This window comes from Carassius carassius, chromosome 3 (genome assembly GCF_963082965.1).
Source record: "Carassius carassius chromosome 3, fCarCar2.1, whole genome shotgun sequence".
Taxonomy (NCBI): Eukaryota; Metazoa; Chordata; class Actinopteri; order Cypriniformes; family Cyprinidae; genus Carassius; species Carassius carassius.
In genome coordinates this window covers 19,851,508-19,877,880 of record NC_081757.1, presented here as the reverse complement: position 1 = coordinate 19,877,880, position 26,373 = coordinate 19,851,508, and the positions used below count along the sequence as shown (strand labels likewise).

The 26,373-nt window shown below is 36.9% G+C and overlaps 1 protein-coding gene across 4 annotated transcripts; it reads right to left on the bottom strand.

Moving 5' to 3' along the window:
• Positions 1–25,910, bottom strand: LOC132122697 (tyrosine-protein phosphatase non-receptor type 5-like). Of its 4 annotated transcripts, XM_059533037.1 has the most exons (15): positions 25,325–25,910; positions 23,320–23,434; positions 23,162–23,227; positions 20,328–20,526; positions 18,972–19,082; positions 18,818–18,895; positions 18,387–18,625; positions 17,126–17,312; positions 16,949–17,033; positions 16,760–16,839; positions 11,458–11,595; positions 10,881–10,991; positions 3,302–3,462; positions 3,102–3,215; positions 1–2,124 (listed from the first exon to the last, which is right to left on the bottom strand). In XM_059533037.1, exons 4-15 carry the CDS (start codon positions 20,493–20,495, stop codon positions 2,031–2,033), a joined length of 1,566 nt encoding a protein of 521 aa, XP_059389020.1. In that variant the 5' UTR covers positions 20,496–20,526; positions 23,162–23,227; positions 23,320–23,434; positions 25,325–25,910; the 3' UTR covers positions 1–2,030. The 4 variants fall into 4 exon arrangements, with proteins under 4 accessions (XP_059389020.1, XP_059389029.1, XP_059389042.1 ...); XM_059533046.1 differs by lacking the exons at positions 23,162–23,227; positions 23,320–23,434; XM_059533059.1 differs by lacking the exons at positions 23,162–23,227; positions 23,320–23,434; positions 25,325–25,910 and adding an exon at positions 19,974–20,102 and having other exon boundaries at positions 20,328–20,467.
• Between the last annotated feature and the right edge of the window lie 463 nt (positions 25,911–26,373).

The following is a 26,373-nucleotide window of genomic DNA, read 5'->3' as shown; positions in this document are numbered from 1 at the left end:
TCGTGTAAGTCAGAGAACAGGTTTTACCGTGGGAATTCAGATATTTCACTTTAAAAATATATAAATGCTGGTTTCATATATTTACACAATTCCACATGGTGTTTCAACTTCAGTTTTAAAAGTTTGTAAATACAGAATTCAGATTGTTCAGGTTTTGCAGTATGGACCAATCACTACAGTCTTTGGCAGTGTAATAACAGCACAAAAACAGAGAAAAAACTCAATAAATAGGACTAATATGACAGTTCATTAAAAACAAATAATACAATTCAATTACTCAGTACCAACTAAATCACGAAAGCAGTTCTGCAATAATAAAAAGACTTTAACAGCAGCGATTAAAGCACGTGAATGAAAGTTATTCTCATTTCTAGCAAACTATCATGAGGCCTTGAACTAACAACACATACCAAAAAAAAAAAGCACAATCTCTTGTGTAACGAGGAGGTGTTTTCAAGCTTCTGTAAACCTCCTAATTTCAGCTCAGAGCTGCCTGGAAGGAAACATCATTTTGAGGACATACGACTAGCTCGAGAACGACTGGAGACAATTAAGGTGGTAGCAGTACTGTCTAAACAAATTCAGAGGAGAGCTTGCATTGGTACTTCCAGCTGGATCACACAAGTCCGTCGGACTGAAGATGCTTATTCCAACAGCAGACACTCTGCTTTATCAGAAGGCTTTTGCACATAATCACACACACATGTCTGCTTCTAATCAAACAATTCCTTGCTCATAATTAAAAAGAAGTTCAAAATGTACTTGCTCATGCAAACTGCAAGTCTCAGCAAAGCTGTACGTTCTGCCAACTCAGGCAAATACTGATTATACGTCTTAACTAAGCAGATACGCAGACCCACATATAAAATTTTTTAAACAAGCTCAGAAAATAAACAGAAACTAGCAAAAAACATCACAACTATATATGTCCCATTGTCATGATTTCTGCTATTGATACAAGCTGTGATTTACAAATTTAACATTAGTTGGATACAGTGTTTCGGCATTTTTGATACATAAAACCTTGAGTTGCAGCATCAATGCTTTTTAGAGTCCAACTAAAATGTTTCACACGATATAGCGTCCGACAAGACACGCGAATCGAGAAGGCAAAGGTATGCTGAGGGATAATGTACATCATTCTGTACGGAGATCAGTCTCTGTCCCTCTCTCAGTCTTACTGAATGAGACGATGACAGGCTGTTACACCACACTGCCTTTAGCTCTGCCCAACAACATTTACACACAACCATACAGACCCCAGTACAAACAGAAAGACACATATTAAGGCCATTTTGTATTAAATGTGGTAGTCTAATCTCTTCAAGAGACCAACCGCACATCTGGAGTTAAAGTCTGATAATCATCGAACACATAGTAAACAGTACCTCTCTCTCCCCTTCTGTTTCTGCGACACTATCTCACACACACACACACACACACACATGCACACACAAACATACTGATGTTCAGATTGCCGAGAGGTTGATCTTTCAACATGTAAGACCCATTAGTGTACACGCACACTTCACTACAAATCTCATCTTAACATTGAGTTATAAATCCTGTAAAAATGTCTTAGCAGTAAAAGGAAAATTGCTGTATCTGTAGGCTCAGAACTTCAGGAGGTCCCTAAATCTAATGTTACATTTACATCATAAATGGAGGCCTTGTTGTCTTTTATTGTGTTCATGTAACTGCATATGAAGTATGCACATATTCAAACATTGTCACATTTGAGCACTGATGGTCTGCTGAGCGGTATTATGTGGGCAGTACTTGTGTATGACATAACTGACCTCTTTATGTTACTGTTATGGTAAAGAAAAAAGAGAAAGTATATTTAATAACTGATTGGTGGGATTTAGGTATTGGAGATTGGACTCTAATAGCTAAAATCTAATATTAGGTCTGCTCCTAAAACTTCTGTAGTGTTTGAAGACATGATACTTGAGGTACTGAGGGTCAGTTCGGATGAAGGTCAACTGCTCTGTGAGGAGTGATGTGAAGGCTGTGCGCTCATGGAGGCTTTACTCTTCTGAGGTCTCTCGAAGCTGTCTTTCGTACAGACTGAGTACATGATGAACAAACTGATACTGCTCCGCTGTCTGGATCATGCCGCCTCTGTAATCACAGCAACAACAGCATGAGACCAACTGTTTATATACTTAAAGAGATAGTTCTCCCCGAAAATTTTAAATGTCATGAATTACTCACCCTCATGTTGTTCCAAATCTGTAAGACCTTCTTTAATCTTCGGAACACAAATTAAGATATTTTTTATGAAATCTGAGAGCTCTCTGACCCTCCATTGACAGAAAAGTAACTGCCATGTTCAAGACCCAGAAACATACTGTAGTAGGGAGGGACATTATTAAAAAAGTCCATGTGACATTAGTGGTTCAACCGTAATTTTATGAAGCTACGAGAATACTTTTTCTGCGCAAAGCAAACAAAACAAAACTTTATTTAGCAAGTTTAAAGTTCTCTTCCGTGTTAATCTCCACCACCATTCATGATAGTACCATGACACACATGTGTGATGCTGCTCAGGAGCCAGGGTTCTGACATAAACCCGGATGCACTACAGCCGTTTTAGCAAACAGAGGAATGCACAATTATGCGTCGTAAACGCACGTCGAAGTCTGACACGGAAGATTGTTGAATAAAGTTATTTTTGTTTTCTTTGTGCACAAAAATGTTCTCGTAGCTTCATAAAATTACGGTTGAACCAGTGATGTCACATGGACTATTTTATCAGTGTCCTTACTACCTTTCTGGGCCTTAAACGTGGTAGCTACATTGGTGTCTATGCAGGGTCAGAAAGCAAAAATATCTTCATCTGTGTTCAAAAGATGAACGAAGGTCTTACGGGTTTGGATAGATATGAGGGTGAGTAATTAATAACAGAATTTTCAGTTTTTAGTGAACTATCCCTTTAATAGCATCTAGCAGTCAAACTTGGCACTTGGATTTTTCTCCATGACTTAAGGCTGGCCTGGAATACCACTGAGGCCAAACAGCTAACATTTATTCTGCTGCTGTCTCAACTCAAACTGACATTTGTGGTTCCAAGGATGTAGAGTATATCTATATTTTACCTGTCCAAGCGTAGCTGGCTAGTAGTCTTAAGGATGTCAACCACCCCTTCATTGCTTAGCTGCTGGCACAAGATAGAGGTAGCAATGAAACAGCCAGTGCGTCCAATCCCTGCACTAAGAGTAGAGAAAACTGTGTTTAAATATATAAGCTTTATCTTCTTACTGTCACTTTAACAGCTTTTTTGAAAAGTGTGTGTTACCTGCAGTGGACAATGACAGGGCCACTGTTGGGCTGAGCCTGTTTCCTCGCTTCCTCCACCTCCCTAACTAAATCCAAAAGAGGCGGGGCCTTGTCTGGAGTTTTCTGGTCTGGCCAGGATGTGTACCAGTACTGTCTGAGAGTGCGCTCCTCACCCTCACTCTACACACACAAACATTCACCAACTTGTTAATAAACATTTACAAATCCTACAAGATTCCTAATATTCAAGGTAAAAAAAAAAAAAGCTGCAGCCTTTGATCACTAGTTTAACATGTGTGCTGAGACCCAATGGATGACCATTGCAATCTGATGAAAATCTGTCAGAAGTTTTGAGGAACAGTCCTGCAGTATGGCTTCTCCTGTGACAACTGTGACATCAATAACCTTTAGGAGCACAGATTTAAAAAAAAAACTGCTCCACACACATCACTGTCACAAAACATGTCGCAGATGGACAATGTGAATCCTATGTCTATGCCTTGAGACTTGACTGTTATACAGTGACAACTGAAATTCCTGTGTAACATGGCTTATACTTTGGATCCTGTTCGTACAGTCTGACAAGCAACAATTGTAAAGCACTCATAAATCACATAGTGTGTGTACCCGGCTTAACACACATGTATACACAGGAGCTCTTCTAGCCTTCATCAGTACTGGGGTTCTGTTCAAATGAATTCAACTAAATCTAGAACAATTTCAGATCTTTTTGCAAACCCATTTTACTTATCAATAATGATTCACAAATGTCTAGTTCTGATTCCAAACAACTGAGCAAGTAGACACATAAACATTATTGCTGAAATAGTATCAGGGAAAATGATTATCAGGTTGGTAATCTCCAACATCATATAGGCTATACATACAGTATGATGCTCATACTAACACATACACACATTCTTTGACATAACACTTTAAGATATCTTACACAGATTTTGTGATTAACTATATTTCCTTCCATTATGTGAAACACTGCGTTGCTAAGAATATTTGTCACCATGACAGCCATGCCTCCAGTGGAAACAGTAGAAAACAGAAGTTTAAAAATGTTGCGCTCAACCTGGACTTCTCTCTTTCTTTACTTTTCATCTTTCTTGTCTGTAAATATGAGTCTTGTCTTTATTAATTATACTGCATTGTAATGTCTACATGAAACTGAATAAAGAAATTGTTTTTGTAATTGTAGAAATTACTTTTTAAAAAGTGATGGCTTTTAAAAACCACGTAATCTGCATTCTCAGATTGACCTTGTTTTGGTCTCTGAATTCTAGTTTAAAAGAGGTTTCAAAATATGATACAGTCGATTGTCTTGTCTCTCATGTGCTATAAACAAATTCAATGTCGCTGCAATGTTTCAATGCCACATTAACCTATAGGAGGTACTGTCAACAAAATGCTGGGGTTCCCTCAGGGTACAGTCACAATGACATATGCCACATTTTGTTTCAATAGGCCAAAACATTACCAAGATACAGCCTTCCTATACTCAACTTTCAGCACAACAATTCTATTATTTCAGTTAGTATCATTTTGCCATATTTTTGGTAAAAATGTAACAGATAAAATTAAACAACTTAATACATTAATACTCCTTTAGTCATTAATTTGCATATAAAACAAAAAAAAATTCAAGTAAGTTATTTTAACTCTTCAACATAAGGGAACTAGATAGGCCTGTCACTTTTGTGAAAAAATTATTTTCGATATTTAAGACATAAGTGTTCATTGAATCGATTGTAAAATCGATTTTCCATGTCTAAAAAAAAGACGTTTCGTTTTTCAACGTCAAATAACGGACGAACGTAAAGAGAGCGATGGAAACGCACAAGTCAGCAATATTTCTTATTTATAGGCATAAAGTTTCGTGCAGAATAACAAACAGCAACAGGAGTGCAACATTCTCTAAAAAAAAAATGTGCAGAGGGGACGGCTGCCATAACAAAAGAAAAACATCACTGCAGGCTTCAACCCGGCTGCATTTATGATTTAGGCAATTCAAAAATCTCCAAGATTATTTTAAATAATGATTCAATCCATTTCAAACAACTGTTCCAAAAAATGAAACTTTAAATGGACTTGAGAACAGGCCATGTGTGTTTTTTTATTGAACGTAACCGACACTTAGGCTAGGCGGCACTAGGCAGGCATAATTAAAGGCTAGGGCCATTACAAATTTATTGGACAGGAAAACAAGTCGATCAACATTTTCGGGGTCCCGAGCAGAGCGTTTTTTATTCACTATATGTCCAGCTGTTGAGAAGACGCGCTCCGACCGCACTGATGTCCCAGGGACACTCATATGGAAGGCCAAGAGGGTCAAATTCACGTGAATTTTAACGCGTCAACAACACGTTAAATACGTGTATTTCACACGTAAACAACACGTATTTAACGCGTTAAATACGTGTTGTTTACGTGTTAAAAATCAGCGCGTATTTAGCGTGTATTTCACGTGTTAAATACACGTTAAATACACGTGAAGTACGCGTTAAAAATCAGTTTGAACGGGTCAATGTCATTGGCTGCTGAGGACTTGGGTCAAACCACTTCTGTGAGCTTAGAGGGGTGTACCATTCATAGACAGGCAACCACCATTTAACATGCTATAGATAAGCTTATTCAGCCTTATTATTTAGTCTTTTTTTGTACAGCCTATAGAAATAATATATTTAAATAGCAGTTTTATGAAATATTTATTTTTTAATAAATATTAATTAAAATTTTGTGGTGATAGTATAAAGTTTATAAAAGTTACAGTATTTTGTAATGAAACATGACTTTTTGTTTAGCTCTTGACTCCCCGAAGTATACTATTTAAATACTGTTGCTTTCTGAGTGCCATTCACAAAAATACCAACTCATAACTCCACTAATATAGCAAGGAGAGTCAAAAGTTATAGTCTGATTCTACTGTGACGATCCAAGGGGCTGTAGTACTTTATTTTGTCCAGCAGGTGTCATGGGGTAACACTTTTTGTGTCTTTAGGTTAAGTGCTGTGATGCAGGTGTGGAAAATTGATTGTGATTAACCATGCTGCTTATAAGATGCTGGTTTCTTACCCTCGGGAGTGAAGGAGATTGGGGCTTGGTCTCTGCTGGTCTTGCTGTTTGGTGGTCAGGCGGACTTTCTCACGCTCTCCAGTCCAAGGCTTCATGTTGTGTTTTTGTATCTTTATATTTTTTATGTTTTACCTTAATGTAGTTATGTCTGTTTTCTGATTAAAATACATATTTGTGCAAATTTGATTATGTTGTATGGACTCTCCATTCATGTTGTTCATGAGCCAAGGGGTTGTAACACTATGTTCTGTCAAAAGTTTAATAGAGTTCTCCAACTGATTCATGACATACATATGAAAGATCGTAATGGATTGTTTTTATTTTGGACTGGAATCTGCTGTAAATAATGATATGTCATTTTTCACAATCAGAGCATGTTTCATGATCATGAAGTTATAAAGGTAAAACCATGAAAATATTGCAGCATGTGCGCATTTGGAGTTTTTTTTTTGTTATAATTCAATGACGAATTTCCATGAGCTATGCATGTTTCATGAAGTTATGAATGGAAACGTAACATGTTTTTTTTTCTCAATTGAATGGTTTCATGTGTGTGATAATATCGTAAGTAATATATTTAGATCAAGTGAACAAATTACGATGAATTTGAGCTCCTTTTAATCTGGAGAATTTTCTGAAAAAAATGACGTATGATTTTGCATGATATATGAATGTTTCATGACATTATTAATAAAAGCACAAAGTGAAACTAAAGTTATTTGTCGTGCTGTGCCTGTTGGGTTTTATGTGTTATAGCAATATGAACAATATATTTGGATCTCATCCATGGATTACAGTATCTCTGGGCTCATTTTAATTGGGATACTTTTCTGAAAATAATGATCTATGCATGATTCTTGAAGCTATGAATGAAAACGAAACGTGAAGTATCGAGCTGTTTTTCTTTGCAGCCTTAGTGCGCCAGTCTGCTTTCATGTGTCACAGCTCTATGAACGAAATCTTTCAGTCTGATCAAAGGATCTATGCATGTTTGGTGAAGTTAAGAGGTAAAGTGGCATGGGACTGAAACCTCTGATTTTTTTTTTTTTTTTTGCTAAGATACATTACCTAATTTTTTTCTATGTGTTATAGCTTTATGAAACATATATTTAGATCTAAATGATGTTTTATGGTGAGTGTCGACAGTTTTAATCTGCAAATAGTGACATATCTTTTTTATGATATAGCCTATGCTTTTTCCATGAAGTTATGATAGAAAGCCTACATGACAGCTACCATAGATTTTTGGCTAAACTACATGCTCTCTGTGCAGTTTTATGTGTGTTATAAATCTTTAGATATAAATGACAGATTTGACAGATAGTTTTGGGCTCTTTTAATCAGGAGAATCTAGGCTACTATAAAATTCTGGTGCATAATTGTACACTGAAATCTTGTTTTATGAAGTTACAAGTAAAACGGTGACATCAATAGGCCAATTATTATTATTATATCGGTCTGGGGTTGACTTCTTGTACAAAACTTGCTCCAGTTTATTCAAAGCCTCAAAAAATTTCTCAATGGTGCAACTAAAAAAACTCTGAGGTCGCACCGGTGCAACGAGCCATTCAAGGGGAAAAAAATTCTCTGCGACTCTGAAGGTCTCCCTGTGGTTCAACAATATGCTTCAAGTGTTTTATATCTATAGATTTTATTTTAGGTAAGTCGTGATGATTTGAGAAGGCTAAATTGATCAAACATAGGCTCACTGTCTGCCGCTGGCAGCTTGGTCATTACTTAAAAAAACCTAAAACTTATATTTAACAAACATAAAATGCTCCAAAGGCTTTTCTAACTTAACTTAATAAAATATATTATATTAACAAAATATAATCACTTTGCTATTACATACAAAACTGAACTATTTTAATAGCTGATCCAATAAGTACAAGCTGTTTAGGGACTGTTCACCAGTTCAAATCAGACAGGTTTGTCTGATTTGTCCCATTTTTTCAGACACAGTGAAGATCTGATAAGAATCAGTGTAGAGGGCCAAGTCTGGAAGATTTTGATGCTAGAGAGAATGTGGCCAGCTGGATAAGCCAAGGCCAAAGATCAAGAAGGCTAAACTACAGGAGTTGGCAATCCGAGGGGCATGTGACTGCAGTGGAGGAGAGTCCATAAGACATTGAGCAATGATATGTTCAGTTTGAAGCCCTTAAAACCCTTAATTTAGATTTTCTTTTTATTTCATATATCTTGAGATGTTTTAAGTTTAAATTTCACCTCAGTGAAACACTTTAAGCACCAAACTTTTTCAGTAAGTTACCTTTCTTGTAGAATTATGCTTCAAATAAAGAACATTATGTTGACCAGATTGTTAGTTAATCATGTAGGCTACAAGTCAATATTGTTTATATGGACAGCTGTTTAAAAAAAGTGGACTTGTAAGAAAAAAGTTAGGCACACTAGTATAACAAGTGCAAAAAATTAGCCTAGAACCCTGTTGTTTTATTCTACTTCATGAGACCTTTCAGATGACATATGGCACATGAATATCCGAGTTGTGTGATATTTTTATAAATATTAGAGTACACGGCAAAATGATTATTATTATTTTTCTCAGCAAATAACTTGCCAATATTTTGGAGTTGATCAACATGCTATATGCATTGTAATGCTCAGACTCTAAGCTTTCAAATGATATCTATTTTTTCTTGATTTTAATTCAGCAGTTTGAAAAATATGATTAGTAATATTGATGCAATGGGCGGTTGGGGGGGTTCACGGTGGTATGGTGGTAGCAGTAGAATACTTTTGTTGTCCTGACCCTAGTACAAGCTCTCATTCTAATCCTGAAAGTCTTAAATGCTTATGTCTTAAAACATCACCTGTGTACCTAATTACTGATTGTCTGATTAGTGCATAATCACAAAACAAAAAGTGCGGAATTGCTGAACAAAAAGAGGTTTCAATAAGTGCCACCTGCTGGCAATAGCTGTAAATGTAAGCACAATAAAAGCTGTTGATTACTAAGATGATTGTTTTCTAAAGACAGATATTGATTTCAATGGTTTGTATCTTAAACCTGAATTGATTGCTTACCTCCATTGTAACTATTTCCCCCACACAAATGTTAATGCTTGATGCTAACTTAAGTCTTATACTATCACCAAAACATTTGAAACAGATACACTTTAACTAACCTTATTTATGTCCTGAGATATTGAATATCAAATAAGACGGATATAAATAATTTCTCTTGAACACTAAATTTTTTCTTACATTTTTAACACATCAGTTATTTCTCAGCAGGAGAATGTCCAAATATATATCGTTTTTTTACTGAAAGTCAGAGTTGAGCAGTAAGTAGTTACTAGTAATTTAGTTATTTTAATTATATTACTTTTGCATTAAATAGTAGTGTAACTAATTACTAATTATATTTCAGTAATAATTTTACAGTTACCATCCATAAAACAGATTTGTTGCTTTACTTCTAACCCTTTAAGAGTGACCACTATTAAAACTAAAATATCCACTAATGTGTTTATTTACAAAAAGGCATGAGTGGTAAAAAAATAAATTTTTCATATAACTGAAACTTAAATATATTATTTCTATAGGCTATATAAAAAAATAAAAGAAAAAAAGACTAAATAATAAGGCTGAATAAGCTGATCTATAGCATGTTAAATGGTGGTTGCCTGTCTATGAATGGTACACCCCTCTAAGCTCACAGAAGTGGTTTGACCCAAGTCCTCAGCAGCCAATGACATTGACCCGTTCAAACTGATTTTTAACACGTACTTCACGTGTATTTAACGTGTATTTAACACGTGAAATACACGTTAAATACGCGCTGATTTTTAACACGTAAACAACACGTATTTAACGCGTTAAATACGTGTTGTTTACGTGTGAAATACACGTATTTAACGTGTTGTTGACGCGTTAAAATTCACGTGAATTTGACCCTCTTGGCCTTCCATACACTCATGTACAGCTGCGCAAGGTGGGGGTATTACTGACAATTTTCCACCACAAAGCCGGTCGCTGTCAGCTTGCAATGGTCCTTTTCATAACTCAGAATCTCCTGTAACTAGATGCGCGAATGAGGCGAATTCGCGTCTACCGCGCCCCGAGACCTCCAGACGCGCGTAAACGCGTCTTTACATTGACTTATCATTGAAATTATTCGCGCCAGACGCTCTATTCGCGTTTGGGGTGAACGCAGCATAAGAGATCGCTTTCGCGTCACTGGGTCTTATAGGCTTTTATAATTATATATAAAGCCTTATATAATTTTCTGGTATTTTCTGTCTAGCTTTCGCAACGCATACTGCATTTTCGGAATTCTTTATTTTCTTTTTCTGCTTGTTTGCGAATTTTGTTACATGTATATTTTTAATTGTTTAATTAATTTAAAATTAACTGTACATATTTGGTTAAAATCGATTCCCTATTTTCATTTTCGAAACTTTTTTTGGTTGGTCCGATCGATTGTGCAATCGATTTTCGAACTAAAAGTGACAGCCCTAGAACTAGACATAATCAAATGAACAAACAAACCAAACCTTCACAGTGAAAATCCTTAGACTGTAGTCATCTGCCTGGATGACCAGTTTGACAGTGATCTCGATATCTTCACAAATGACACTGTCCTCTGGCCAGTATTCTGTGCATTTCTGTGGGACACACACATGAGAATGCTTTATTTGATTCATATGTAATATATGTTTTATTCAGTCCATCAAAGCCCATTTTAAACCTTTCAGAAAAAATCCATTCATGATTTCTGATGACTAACTGTAATTCACCTAAATATTTCAAGGCATGTAAATCACCTTAACCCTGGTGTCTTTATTTACTTTTTGACTTCTGCAAAATACCCAGAGTTAGAAATTAACATTTGAGTAAAGGATAAGTAGTTTGATGTTCAGCCTGAGTTTGTGCTACTGAAAGTATCAAATAGTGACAGGACTGGGGGTTGGACAAGAAGAACTATTTAGTGTTAATTCAAGTTTGCATTACCCTGATAATTAAGGAGAGAATACATATGAATTATTCAAATATCTAAAGATGTTTAATTGCTCAGCATGAAAGAATAATTCATCCCAATCATGTGATGTGTGTACATTAATATATAAAGACCTCATTTTTTTCCTCAATGTTGGTGATCATGACAATAATGGGACAGCGCTCCTGCCAAACCATCCTCCAGAAATCCCCCACTGTGTTTACAGTGGGACCCTGTGTAGCAATGTAAGCCTTTTCTTTCCCTCCATAGCCCTAAAGAAAAAAAGGTTGAAAGAAAGAAGAACATTTGAACCACCTGATATGTTTGATTGATTAGAGAGCCTTAACTTTTCAGCCTATTTTTTTTTTTTATACCTTTATTTAACCAGGAGGTCCCATTGAGATTCAGAATCTCTTTTACAAGAGAGACCTGGCCAAGGTAGCAGCCAAAGCACACAAAATGCATACATAAACACCAAATTACATTTTCACGTACAAAGAAGAAGTACAAAATGTTAAAAATAAAAATATAAAAACACAATGAGACTCTCAAGAAAAACAAGAACATGTCTCCATCACAACACTCTTTACAGTAGTTTTAAATTCATTTATGGACATAAGGGTTTCTAACTTTAGCTCTTTTTGTAGATTATTCCACCCCCAAGGTGCTAAATAAGAAAAAGCAGTTTTTCCCAATTCGGTTTTAACTCGTGGCACCTTAAAAAGCAACCACTTTGAGGAGCGTAGCTGATAGGTACCAGAGCAAACAGAGAGGAGGTTACAGAGGTACAGTGGAAATTTGCCAAGTATAGCTTTATAAATAAAGATATACCAGTGCTGTTGTCTACGAATTTTAAGTGATGTCCAACCAACTAAATCATAAAGAATGCAGTGATGGGTAAGGGACTTTGTATTTGTTATAAATCGAAGTGATGCATGGTAAACTGAATCAACATGACGCAGGATGGAAAATGCAGCATGCATGTACAATATATCTCCATAATCAATTACAGGCAGAAAAGTAGCTTCCACAAGTTTCTTCTTAGCACTAAAAGTAAAGCAAGATTTATTTCTGTAATAGAAGCCGAGCTTAACTTTAAGTTTCTTAACTAAAGCAGTAATATGTTCATTGAAGGAAAGCTTATCATCTATCCATATCCCCAAGTACTTGTATGAAGACACTCTCTCAATTGAGTTCCCATCTAATGAAAAAAGGCTACAATTGTCGAGTAGCTGTGCTCTAGCTTTAGAGAAGACCATAAACTTTGTTTTCTGTGTATTTAAAACCAGTTTTAAACTCAATAATGTGTATTGCAGTGTCTGAAATGCAGTCTGAAGTTCCTGCACTGCTACTGAAATGGTGGAAGCCTGGGTGTAAACCACTGTATCATCAGCATATAAATGTAATTTGGCTTGAATATCTCTATCCAAATCATTTATAAAAATTGAAAACAAAATGGGTCCTAAGATTGATCCTTGAGGGACACCTTTAGTTATTTCAAGAAAATCAGATTTACATCCTTCAGCATAAACACATTGAGTACGATCTACCAAATAATTCTGGAACCATGCAACAGCCTTCTCACTTAAACCAACTGAACGTAGTTTGGTCAATAACAATCCATGATCAACTGAATCAAATGCCTTAGACAGATCAACAAATAATGCAGCAGAATGTTGCTTCTTATCTAAGGCCCCGATAATATCATTTATCACTAATGTAGCAGCAGTGATAGTGCTATGGCCACTTCTGAACCCTGACTGAAAATTATTTAAAATATTTTTGTCAGTAAAATACTGTTTTAACTGTACATTAACAAATGATTCCAAGATCTTTGACAAAACAGAAAGTTTTGATATTGGACGGTAATTATTCAATTCTGATGGGTCTCCACCTTTATGTAAAGGGAGAACATAGGCTGCTTTCCAGCTTTTAGGAATGGAGTTAGAAAGAAGACTCAAATTAAAAATATGCGCTATGGGCTCAGCAATAATATCAGCTGCCACTTTTAACAGAAAGGGATCCAGATTATCTGTACCTGCTGACTTTTTGTGATCAATATCTCTGAGGGCTTTTTGAACTTCTGAAACTGAAATCGGTTTAAAATTAAACAATTCCCGATTTTCATTTTCAGATGCTGACACGGCAGGATATGGGACAGATTTATTTGCGGTTTGATTAAATATGAATCCAGCCTGAATAAAGTGTTTATTAAACTGATTGAGTATGACTGCTTTGTCTTTTACTTCATCTGACCCAATAAGAATCTGTTCTGGAAGGTTTGAGGTCACACGTGCACCCGACAAAGATTTAATTGATTTCCAAAACTTTAAAGGATTGTTTAAGTTTTCTGTGGTTGACTGCAAATAAAACTCAGATTTGGACTTTCTAATCATCAAAGTACACTTGTTTCTTACAGTTCTAAATGCAGTCCAATCAGCAGAAGAGTCGGAAAATCTGGCTTGTGCCCACATTTTATTTCTTAAACATATTAGCTCTGATAGGCTGTCTGAAAACCAATGATTGTCCTTACCACTGATCCTAAACTTTTTGATTGGTACATATTTATTTACAATGGAAATAAAATTTGAATGAAAAAAATCCCATGCCATTTCAGCATCCGAAAACAAAGACACCCTGTTGAGTTCACTATGATACAGATCATGCAGAAAAGCCTGTTGTTCAAAACTTTTCAAATGTCTTTTTAGGAGTATGCGTGGTTTTACCTTTGGGATTTTTGTATTTCTTACACAAGCGACTGCACAATGGTCACTGACGTCATTGCAAAATACGGCAGTAGAGGTGTATTTATGAACTGAGTTTGTTACGATTAGATCTAGGAGAGTAGATTTTATTTCTGCTTTGGGATTTATTCTTGTCGGTTCATTAATAAGTTGCACTAAATTTAAGTCATTACATAAGTCTTTAAAACAATCAGAGTTCCCAGACAGCCAGTCCCAATTCATATCACCCATAAGAATAAATTCAGAGTCATTAATTTCATGTAATATTTCAGATATAGATTGGAAAGCATCCTTTGAAGCAGATGGAGGTCTATAGCACCCAACTACTATAATATCAGCGTCTTTTGAAATATTCACTTTCACAGTCAGAATTTCAAATTGTTTAGCTTTAGTTAATGACAGGGTTACCGAGCTTATAAACTTGGATTTCACATATATGGCAACCCCACCTCCTTTGCCAACCCGATCAGTTCTATAAACTTTAAAACCTTCAATAGAAATAAGTTCATCAGATACAGATTTTTTAAGCCAGGTTTCAGAGATAACAATGATATCAGCATTGGTTGTATTAGCCCATATCTTAATCATATCCATTTTAGGGACTAGACTTCTAACGTTTAAATGTATAAAACCAAGGCCATGTCTGCTTTTGAAATCAGAAGGAGTGGCTAAGCATTGCAAAGTATTAAGAAGACCAAGAACAGGACCAGGATTGGGCTGAACATTACCAGATAACATCAATAAAAGCATAATCAAACAACGTAGTTTTTGTTTAGCTGGGTAATATTTATCATTACCACTGACCTCTATGAACTGAGAAAAAGAGAAATCTGAGACAGTAAAATGATCATTTAACAACATTAAGTTCTGGAGATACAGGGTGTTATTAATTTGTGAACAATTTGTTTTGTTACACAGTTTGATTTTCTGGCGGTACATCTCATAATGGCTTGTAGATGAAATTGAGAAATGACCATAATTTAACTGTATCAGTATACTACTTCTCATTTTGGGCATATTAAATTCATCTAGTATAGGGCTGGACTGTAAAAGTATGAATAGTATAAACAAATGCATGATGTCAAGTTACCAGGTTTAGTTGAATACAGCCTTAACAGGGGTGAACAGTAGCTTGGAGTCAAAAAGTCAGGGCTATGGAATGGAGGCTAACAGGGAGGCTTCCAGGTAGCAGCAGGGTATCCAGAAGGTGGCTAGCAAGTGAAGCTAGCAGCAGTGCATCCAGGTGGTAGCTAGCAATGGCAGCTAGCAGCAAGGCATCCAGGTAGAAGATAGCAAGGGCAGCTAGCAGCAGGGCATCCAGGTAGTAGCTAGCAAGCAACAGGCTAGCAACATAACATCCAGGTGATGGCAAGCAGGCAAAACCACCAGCAGCAGGCTATGAAGCAAGGCTACCAGCAGCAGGCTATGAAGCAAGGCTACCAACAGCAGGCCAGTAGCAGGGTAGCAACAGGGCCTCCAACAGGCGGCTAGCAAGCAGGACTACTGACAGCAGGCTAGCAGCAGTAATTCCAGCAGCAAGCTAGCAATATATCATGCAGGTAGTGACTAGCTGCAGGGCTAGCTGCAGCAGGTTAAAAAGCAGGACTACCTGTAGCTGGCTGCTAGCAGGGCATCCAGGTGGTAGCTAGCAAGCAGGGCTATCAGGTGGTCAATGTCCAGGTTTTAAGTTCAAAATTCAGCCTTATCCACCATTAAAATGATCCCAGTATGGAAGAGAATGTCCTGTTTCTCGAGAGTATACTCATTTGAGTTTAAAAGACATAAAACATCATAGAAAAAAAGTAAAATCTTGAGATCTCAAACACGGAGATCCACACATAGGTGTGGCTCGGCTGCCATCTTGGATTTTTGTTTCACTTTACCATTTTTAGGTTCTGTTTTATTTCGTTACATATAATGTAAAACAAAATAATTAGATAGTTAATATTGTGATTAAGAATAAGCACACTGTAAAATGACTTTGTAGCCTGACAGCAGGCTAGCAGCAGTAATTCCAGCAGCAAGCTAGCAATATATCATGCAGGTAGTGACTAGCTGCAGGGCTAGCTGCAGCAGGTTAAAAAGCAGGACTACCTGTAGCTGGCTGCTAGCAGGGCATCCAGGTGGTAGCTAGCAAGCAGGGCTATCAGGTGGTCAATGTCCAGGTTTTAAGTTCAAAATTCAGCCTTATCCACCATTAAAATGATCCCAGTATGGAAGAGAATGTCCTGTTTCTCGAGAGTATACTCATTTGAGTTTAAAAGACATAAAACATCATAGAAAAAAAGTAAAATCTTGAGATCTCAAACACGGAGATCCACACATAGGTGTGGCTCGGCTGCCATCTTGGATTGAAATGCATTGCATTTCTATGTGATCAGAAATACTGCACACACATCAAGTTATTATTTTTCAAACATTATGTAGTCTCCTAATACTTTGTAGTTTGTGAACTCAGAATAAATCATAAAAGCTATGACATAGGGCTCATATATTTATTACCTTAACTTAGAAGGCAAGTGACAGAAAGTTACAGAAATATAAGAAAAAAATGAATGCTAAATGATTAACAACTCTAAAAATGTGGTTGCTTCATCACAAACTAATGTATACAGTTCATTAAAAATGAACACATCACAGCTTACATCAATATGCAAAATAAGATTTTCATTTGACGCTAACACATACTCACCTTCAAATAATTTGCGTTGATGTAGGTGCTGAGAAAATCACCTTCCTCTTTTGCTTTTAAGCAAACTCTGCTATGTGTGTCTGCAATTTAGAGTTAAGATCTTACAATTGCAAAAACATGCCAATATCATTAGTAACAAACCTCATCAGCCATTTCCACATTTTACCGTATGCAGAGTATTATACACACTTGGTAGTATGGTTTTGTAGCGATTCTTCCTCACCACGCCAGGAAAATTGTATTCTTTAGGGTCCACGAAATTCATTGGTGTTTCCTGTTTGAACCAGAATTACAAGATGAGAAGTGCTGTCATGTTACGATCACTGTTTTATATTGAACATGGATTTTACTGTGAGTGGCACTCACATAGAACTCAGCCTGAAGCACAGCATCGTCCAGTGCGCGCTTCTGCAGCTGCTCGGGGGTGAGCAGGTTGGATGCGTTCTGCAGGTATTCCTGTGTGCTCTGCTCTCTAGGGGACAGCAGCGCTCCATAGGGCTCTGTGTTACCAGTGGTGCACATGTCCAACGTCAGAGACACATTAGAACCTCTCCTGAAAATCACAACAGAGTTTGTGTGACAATGTCATTTGAATATTCAAAAAGAGCCTTTCAGGTTCTTTCTTAAAACTTAAAATTAGTAAAATTAGTGCAAACAGGTCACGACTACTTTGACTACTTTTCTTTTTATAGTAGTTTCTGATTTTGCACTTTAGCATTTGAAATTCTGAATACATGAGAAGGGAATTCATCTGTGTTAAAATATTTATTTAAAGTTGCTCTTAAATAATGAACAAATTCATTTCCATGTTTAACTATGACACAAGTGGTTAGCCTTTCCAGCATCATCACTTCTGTATTTATGATTCTTTCCTCATTAAAATATTATGCACAATGTCACATTAAACGCTGAACCATCACAAGAATATTCTAGAAGCAAACAACAACAAATTATTTATAGAATGTAACAGGGCTGGATGGGGACATTTTTGGTCCCAGCAGCCCACCTGTACTATATTATAATAGAGGTGGGCCATTTTACACCATATTAAATATAATACAAAAAAAATGATAATAATATTATTGTACTTTACTTATTCTGAATTGAAAAATAAATTTGGACATATTTACAGTGGGAAATTTACAAAATATCTTCATGGAACATGATCTTCACTTAATATCCTAATGATTGGCATAAAAGATACATTTATCATTTTGACCCATACTATGTATTTTTGGCTATTGCTACAAATACTGTAAATCTGAGCTACTTAAGACTGGTGTTGTGGTCCAGGCTCAAATACGTATGTACAATTTCAAGATTTCAATCAAACGGAATGGTCTGACTTTAGATTTGTGAAGATATACTATAAATACATATTTACTCTCTGACAGCATGTGGCGCTTATGGAACAGCAGTGATAAAACGTTATCTTGTTATAAGCCATGCTTATAAAGACATAAGATGAAAATGCCTTCCAAACTTTTCTGAAGACATGAGAATAAATGCGCTAGCAAAGAAAATTCAGAGTGCGTTGGCCCCCTGGGAAAATGCTCGGTATATCAGATTACCAATCCGGCAATGTAATATACATCAAATGCAATGCATACAGATGTGATTTTCTTACCTTTCCTGCAAGCCCACAGGTTTGACAGTGAGAGTGACAGGGTCAGCTTCAGTCTTCATGTCCATAAAGCAGTCAAACACAGGGGTCTCAGGAACAGCGTCCAGCTCGTAGAAATCCTCCTGTTTAGCATCAGTCCATTCTGAATATGTAAAGGAGGGCTGCCTGCTCATGGACTGACGACGGTCATCAGGGAAGCAAGATGGGTTGCCAGGCACCAGGGTTTTAATGCAGAACAGTGTCTGTTGTGACAGCAAGTAGGGGGAGAAAGGAAAGTTCAAGCTTTACATAAAGAAACAAATGCATGCTCATTTCAAATCAGCTGTGACAACACTTTATAAACAAGCACATGCTGTAATGCAGTTATACAAGTTATTTTATAAACAGGCAAAACTAAAGTAACAAAAAGGCAAAAGCATAAAGAACATACTCACTCCAATACCAAGGATGACTACACCTAAGAAGAGTGTGGCTATGAGGGGCAACAAGCTTTCCACCCTCCATATCTCCATCTGCAGACAATGAACAACATATGATATTAAATTCTCTTTCACATCAGAGAAGATATTTCAGTTCTAGCTCTATTACCTGTTGATAATAGGCATCGCTGGTGGAGAGAAGGTACTGAAGGAGATCCAAAACTTTATGTGCTGCTGGAAAAGCCCTGTATCCATTCAGCATGTAAAGGACCCACAGACCCTGAACAAATCCACAAAACACACTTATTATTACACACAAACCCTTTAAAATACATCAGTACCTTGCATATCAACAACTAGGGGTGGCAAAGAAAGATATGAGACATTGGATATGAATGACTAAATGTGTTTTGGTATTTTGCCACAAGCTTATTTTGAAATTAATAAATTATTTCTTTTAATTATATTTTTTGCAAATAGACTACCGTTCAAAAGTTTAGGATTGGCAAAATTGCTTTGTATTGTTTTTGAAAGAAGTGTCTTGTGTTCAAGGTTACATTTATTTGCTCAAATAGCAAAAAAACAGTAATATTGTGAAATATCAATACAAATTATAATAACTGTTTTCTACTTTTTTATTTTTATTTTTTTATTTTTTTATGTATTTCTGTGATTGCAAAGCTGATTTTTCAGCAGCCATTACTCTAGTCTTCAGTGTAACACAATCCTTCAGCAATCATGCTGAATTGCTGCTCAAAAACAGTTGTGCTGCAAACCTTACATAAAGCTTTTATGTGTAATGCATTATTAAAGTAGTTTTGATGCATTAATTATGCCTTGTATTGCACCTTACAATGCATTGTACAATCTCATGAATAGTTTTAACCACAGTTAATACACATATAACACTTATCAATTCATTGTTACACTATGCATTTTAAATTTGCTTATAATTATTAATGACAAGATATAATGTAATACAAAGCACATTAAGAATAATTATAATGCATTATACCGTGATAAAACCATGATCAATTTTTCAGGATTCTTTGATGAATAGAAAGTGCAAAAGAACAGCATTTATTTGAAACTTTAAATTATTTTATTATCACTTCTGATCAAGATAATGCAGCCTCAATGAATAGAATATTAAAAGTATAAAGGTACTGACCCCAAATTTTTGAACGGTAGTTTATGTGTATACATAAGTCTTGCACAGCTGTTTGTCAGACAGGAAGGCATACGGTGTGGTTATTGACTATAGGGTCGATCACAGCAGACCCCGGAACAGCCTGTTTTTCTATACTTATATGCACAAACACATTCAAACGCAAAGACAAACAAAATGATCAACTGCTTAATTACATCTAAAAGCCACACTTTGCCACTTATAGACAAAACCAGAAACACTTTCACACATACAGCAATAAAAATCAATCAATGGTTAATGGTGTGCACATCTGCATAAAGTGTGATATGTGATATGATTATTTGTTAATTATTTGAGAAATGTGCATAAACTCACTGTGAGCTGAGAAAGTGTGTACAGCAGGAGGAAAGCACCAGCGGTAACACTTGCTTTCAACACTCTTTCCCATAGAGCAACCCCAACACCTGTCAGGGAATCGTGGGTAAGTGGGGTGGCACTCTCCTTCTCTTTGGGTGCGTCCTCAACCACAGGGGCTTCTGCCATGCTGCTCTTAAAACGTCCAGTTTTTAGACAGCTGAAACAGACACAGATAAACCCATGTCAGAAGATATTAAAATGTATGTAAAAATACACAGCAAACAGCTAATTTAGTGCATACAGCAATGCAGCTGAATGTAATCACAGAGTAGTACACTACAGCTTCTGCAGTACAGTCTCATAATTCACGGCATTGCTGTGGGAGGAAGGACACATTCAGAGGTGGACTTTGCAAATGAGACAGTGCTGTGGACATAACGCTAACACGTTGTTATGTAATATACAGAGTGAAAAGCAGTCTTAACACAAGATCCATAATGATTAGCATTAACAAAAGATTTAAGTTTGAACAGCAGAGAGTAACATTACATTACATTCACCATCTAATTTTGCATGATTACTGTTAGTCTTCTGCTTTATTTTGTGTTCATTAAATGAGAACCATCGACCATGGAATCGCATTCTTTTGTTGGGTTTCAAAGCATGTTAAGGCACAAATTGAAGTCGGCTCATTGAAACTGAAATATTCTCACATCATTTGAGAGTTACCGCTGATCAAATTTTTATCACTTTCTTTTTTCACAGCAGAAATGCTTATGACACATTGTGTTTAATATTTAAACACTTCACTCTGCACTGATAGTGACTATCACTTTCCAAAAAGTGAAGGTGTACAATATCCCTGCTTTGTCAAAGTTAAAGCAGAGTTTCAACAAAATGAACACCGACTGAGATTCAACCATGAATAAACCAGCCAATATAATTTTGTTAAATCCAGCATCTATAAGTCCATGTAAAAAGGAAAGTGCTTTACTTTGATAAATAATAATAGTTAATTTAGGAAAATAAAAATATTTTTGCGATAAATCTTTCAGTTTTGTCATTGGTCTCTAGAGAATAACTATATCTGCTATTAAATCGACTCTACTGTATACAGTTGTCTTAAAAAAGCTTTAGTTCTTACTAGAATGATGTTATTAGCCATCTGTTAGTTTTGATTAATCTTTGTCCTAAACAGTGACCATTTTAATTTATTAAATATAATACATCTTTTGTATTATTTCATGTAAATATAAATATTCTAAAACTTCAGTTTTAAAGAACCTTACTAATATTTTGGTATAGGTATAGTATTGTAACTATATATAATATATATAATTCTGCATTCGTGGTTGGTATAAAAGGGTGTAGAGTGTAGAGTCAGTGTAGAGTCAACATTCAGTGCTGGAGTGGATCACTCTGATCAATACTCCAGCTCAACACACACACACGCACACACACACACACAAAGACTGAGGTTGCATTTACAAGAAAAACAGTCACTTCAGCAACAAACACACCCGTCCCCCTTTCTTTCACTCCTTTATCTCTCTCTGACCCTCATCTCATTTCATCTCATCACCTTTCTTCTATGGATTTCTCCTTTCCTCTCTTCTTTTCCCTATTTCTTTCTGCTTTCATCTTTTTTTAATGTTTTCCTGTCTCTGAATACCTCTAACACTCGTCTGTGAATGGTTTTCTTCTGTCCATTTCACCATCTTTAACTCCCCCTTCTTCTTTACCTCTCTTCCCTGATAAATATTATTAATTTATTTATTCCTATGCTCTATTCATGCTGCAGCTGGATGCTCTTGAATTATCAGAATGAAGAGAAGAGATCGCTGTGTTGAAAGAAACACACACACACACACACACACACACACACACACACACATACAAGTACACACCCTTCACAGATTGACTTTCATCAAACCTAAACATAATCATCTCATGCTACTTGCTCAGTCAGCATTCAAATCCCAGCCACAAATGAAGAAAAACAGCCTTTGCAGACAGGTATCTGAATGAAAACAAGGATGAAATGGGCCATGAACTACATATTTAGTAAGGAAAACTATATGTTTTTTGTTCTTAAATTATTTAATAACCTCTGTGTCCTCTACTCGTCACAAAGAATACAATAATAACTCAGCAAAAGTGTTTTTAACCACTATGATATGCCTGAATGTTTTTATTTATTCTCATATAATGGTGTCCTCATTTTTATAGATGTAATACATCAGAATTTAATATTTTACAAACAGCATTCATTTGTCAATGATAACTACACAGCACTATTATTCAAAGTTTTGAGTCAGTAAAATTAAATTTTTCAGAAAGAAGTCTCTTCTGGTCAGGCTGCTTTTATTTGATCAAAAATACAGTAAAACACTAATATTGTGAAATACTGTTACAATTTAAAATGTATAATTTAATCTTCAGTATCACTAAAAACACTTGTGTGCTAGTGTTGTGTATCTACAAAAGATTCATAAACCACACCACAATCCAAAATATTCAAAATATTAATTTATAGGGGCGGCAGTGGCTCAGTGGTTCATGTAGGTTGTCTACAAACCAGAAGGTTGGCGGTTCAATCCCCAGCTCCACCTGACCAAGTGTTGAGGTGTCCTTGAGCAAGACAGCTAACCCCAGCTGCTCCTGACGAGCTGGATGGCACCTTGAATGGCTGACACCGCAGTCGGTGTGTGAATGGGTGAATGTGAGGCAAATTGTAAAGCGCTTTGGATGGCCATGTGGTCTGTTGAAAGCGCTATATAAATGCAGTCCATTTACCATTCTCTTTGTGAAAAAAACAGACATAATTCATAAAGAAACAATAAAGGACTTACTGTATAAAAAAGCAAAGTTAGGCTCACATGACAGTGACAAACACCTCTCTCGGGACCTAAAACAAACTAGGTGTAGTGAGAAGAAAAAAGAGGAAAACAGATATTATTTGCATTGCATTAGAGTGTCAATATATATAGCAATGGATGATCATTCTTACTCATGCAGCTCTGTATGGAGCGCTACAGATGGCGATACAAGCAGAGGACACTGCGTGCCAAGTCAACCAACAGGAGTCACTGAGTGGTTTCGAATAAATAGCCTTCCATGTGTGTCTATCACAGAGAAATGACAGGTGGTCAAAATATAGCAGGAGACATGAATCCAAACAAGACATCCAGGAATTAAATACAGTATAAGCAACAGGCTAGACAAAAATAAATATTGAAGAACTTAAGGTCTGTGGGGAAGGTATCTAAATCCGAAAACACATTCAGTCTTCTCCTCTACGATCAGTAAACAATAGCTCCAGAGGTCTGGTCTGGTGATGACGTGATCTACATTGGCATGGGGGTAACCATGGAAACAAATACACTCAGCAGCAAATGGTTTATATAGAACCACTATCAACACCCCCCTACACACACACACACACACACACACACACACAGATATACACACAGACACGCAAAGGGACCATGCAGCAGTCACAATCCATAGTGGAATAAAAAGGAGAAACGCAGTTCCCATCTGGCTCCTGCAACATTTATAGACATTTCCTGCCTTTTGTGTTTGAAACAAATATGAAATCTATTTATCGCAGTTTCCACTGAGATGCAAATTCATTGTACTGAGCTTTTTAAAGCTGCAATCTCTAGCTAGCCTAACCGAAACGCTACACATGAACACACATTAACAGCATAAACTAAACATAGACATATTCCACGGCCTCCACAATGTAAGGCAGACTCGACATCCCACACATTATAATGAACTATAGTCTGAGATTAAAACAAAGTTAATATGTCAGCAACACTTTTAACAACAATAACGGTTGGCCTTTTATTTCAGACACATTAGGAGTATGGATCCATAAAGGAAACATTTGCTGATTTTTGTAAATTAATAGTTTTGATGAAAGTGAACCGAGTGCAAGAGAGAGAGAGACATTACCTGCTTTAAAGCAGCCCTACACTATAGGGCCGGTGTTTCATTGTGCTTTCCTGTATAAGAGGATTAGGCTTTATGCTGGATGAGTTAAATCAATGTTTTTTTATTTTTTTATTTTTTGTAGACTGGGCCCAATATTGCGCTGCACCTTTGGATTTCCATGAATGGGAGTTCCAAAAAACCCACCTCTCCGTCTCGTTCTCCACCTCTGAAATGCATAGCTGATGTGATTAACTGGTTGTACACATTTCAGAGAAAGAAATGACAAAGACAGGGCCACAGATGGGAGAGAAAGAGCGAGAGAGACTGAAGTCATGGGCAGAGGATTATTTGGACCAGTCTCCCTCCCCATGCAATATAAGTCTCATTGGCTTAATACATTGACTAAAAGCAAATCTCTTTAAATAATTCCTGCACTAATAGATTACATTGACCCAAAGTCTGAATTATTCAAACAAACGCTCAAAACCACTGAAAATATAATAGTCTGACTGCATAGAGCCCCCACACACATAGGTAAGCAATCAGTTACACACACACACACACACACACACACACACAGGATGGCAGCCTATCTGGAGAATATCAGGTACATAGCAGAATGAGACAGTCTACACTTGTTGAATGCCATTTAAGGATCACAAATGCATCCCTCTATCTCCCAAAAATCCATCCAATGGGTTCTGTGAAATTATCTTCTTTAACAATAAACATATTGATAAGCACATCTGTTTATCGACCTTATAAACATAAAGACCAATTGCTTCAACTGACCACCAGTCACTGTGTTCACCAACTAAAGACCACTTGTGATAGCTTGAATGACCCATCCCAAAGGTGAGGTAGTTTTTAAGAACGAAACAGCCAGTATAAATATGCGTACAGGCACCATACTGAAAGACCTCGCTCATTGACTCGCTTCGCCTCTTCATTGAAAACAACACTGCGTCGACTGAGCATCCTTAAAAACACGACGCACGCTTCCACGCCTGAAGTGGACACTGAATAATATTGCAAACCGCTCCGAATACGGCCAAACACGGATGCGCTCTTACCTCTCAGATGGGTGACAGCGGTGGAAATGAGCGCGGAGGTTCGCGCAGCATCATTAATATTCACATCACAGCGCTCGCGGAGACGCGCGCGGAGGAAGAGCAGGCAGCGGGAGACGCTGCAGAGCCGAGCAGCGGACCTCCATATGAGCCCGCCTCTCTCCACCGACAATCACAGCAAGGAGGGTCTGAGTGCGTGCGTGGCTTAATATGATCCGGCTCCCTCTTCCGAGTATATTTTTGTTTCGTGAGATCCCTTTTGTGCGCCTTTCAAGAGGTGTTGACGTGTGAGGTATTGTCTTTCGTTCCGCGAGGCGGATGGTGCGATGCTTCGCTTCAGATGGCGGCTGGAGGTGTAACCTAGGTAACGTGTCTCGGGGTAGAATGGGATGGAGAGGGATGCGCTTTAGTGCCCTCTCCTCTCTCCAGTCCCCGCAGCACTTACATTAGCAACTGCGTCATTTCCTAAAGCAAATGCAAGCACGTAGTATACTGGATGTTTCGCACCTCCAAAAAGAGGATCTGTGTCACAGTCTGTGAATCTGACATAATGAGATGTTTTCTTTCTTTCTTTCTTTCTTTCTTTCTTTCTTTCTTTCTTTCATTCAATTCCTTATTTCCTTTTATCAATTCCTTATTTCATTTCCTTTCTTTCAATTCCTTATTTAGGAATAAAAATTATTCTGTATATATATATATACAGTGTGTGTGTATATATATATACATACACACACACACACACACACACACACACAGAGAGAGAGACTGCATATTCTACAAGTACCTGCTTCCATCTAGTGGTGCTTAACTGATTCCTGCATTGTTGATACAGTCTTTGGTTGATACACGTCAAGAGCGCCACCCGTGGTCATCATACGCAAACGCACCATGAGTTCTGGAGGCCTTGGTTAAATCCATTACTATATAATTTTGGTATCTCGTTGATTTTGAGACTCTAAAGTCCTGTGTGCATCTAGCTCATTAATATAAAGTATTTCTGTTGCTTAGGTGGTATCTCTTTACAGAGGTTGGTGCTATACTGTTGGAGTGGT

What these genes read in the sequence shown, in the direction of transcription:
- LOC132122697 (XM_059533037.1), bottom strand. Translation starts at nt 20,495, where the DNA reads ATGGCAGAAGCCCCTGTGGTTGAGGACGCACCCAAAGAGAAGGAGAGT. An exon ending in ACATTGAGGAAAAAAATGAG is followed by an intron (nt 10,992 to 11,457) that starts GTCTTTATATAT and finishes TGTGTCCCACAG; the next exon opens with AAATGCACAGAATACTGGCC. An exon ending in TAAGGATTTTCACTGTGAAG is followed by an intron (nt 3,463 to 10,880) that starts GTTTGGTTTGTT and finishes TTGTGTGTGTAG; the next exon opens with AGTGAGGGTGAGGAGCGCAC.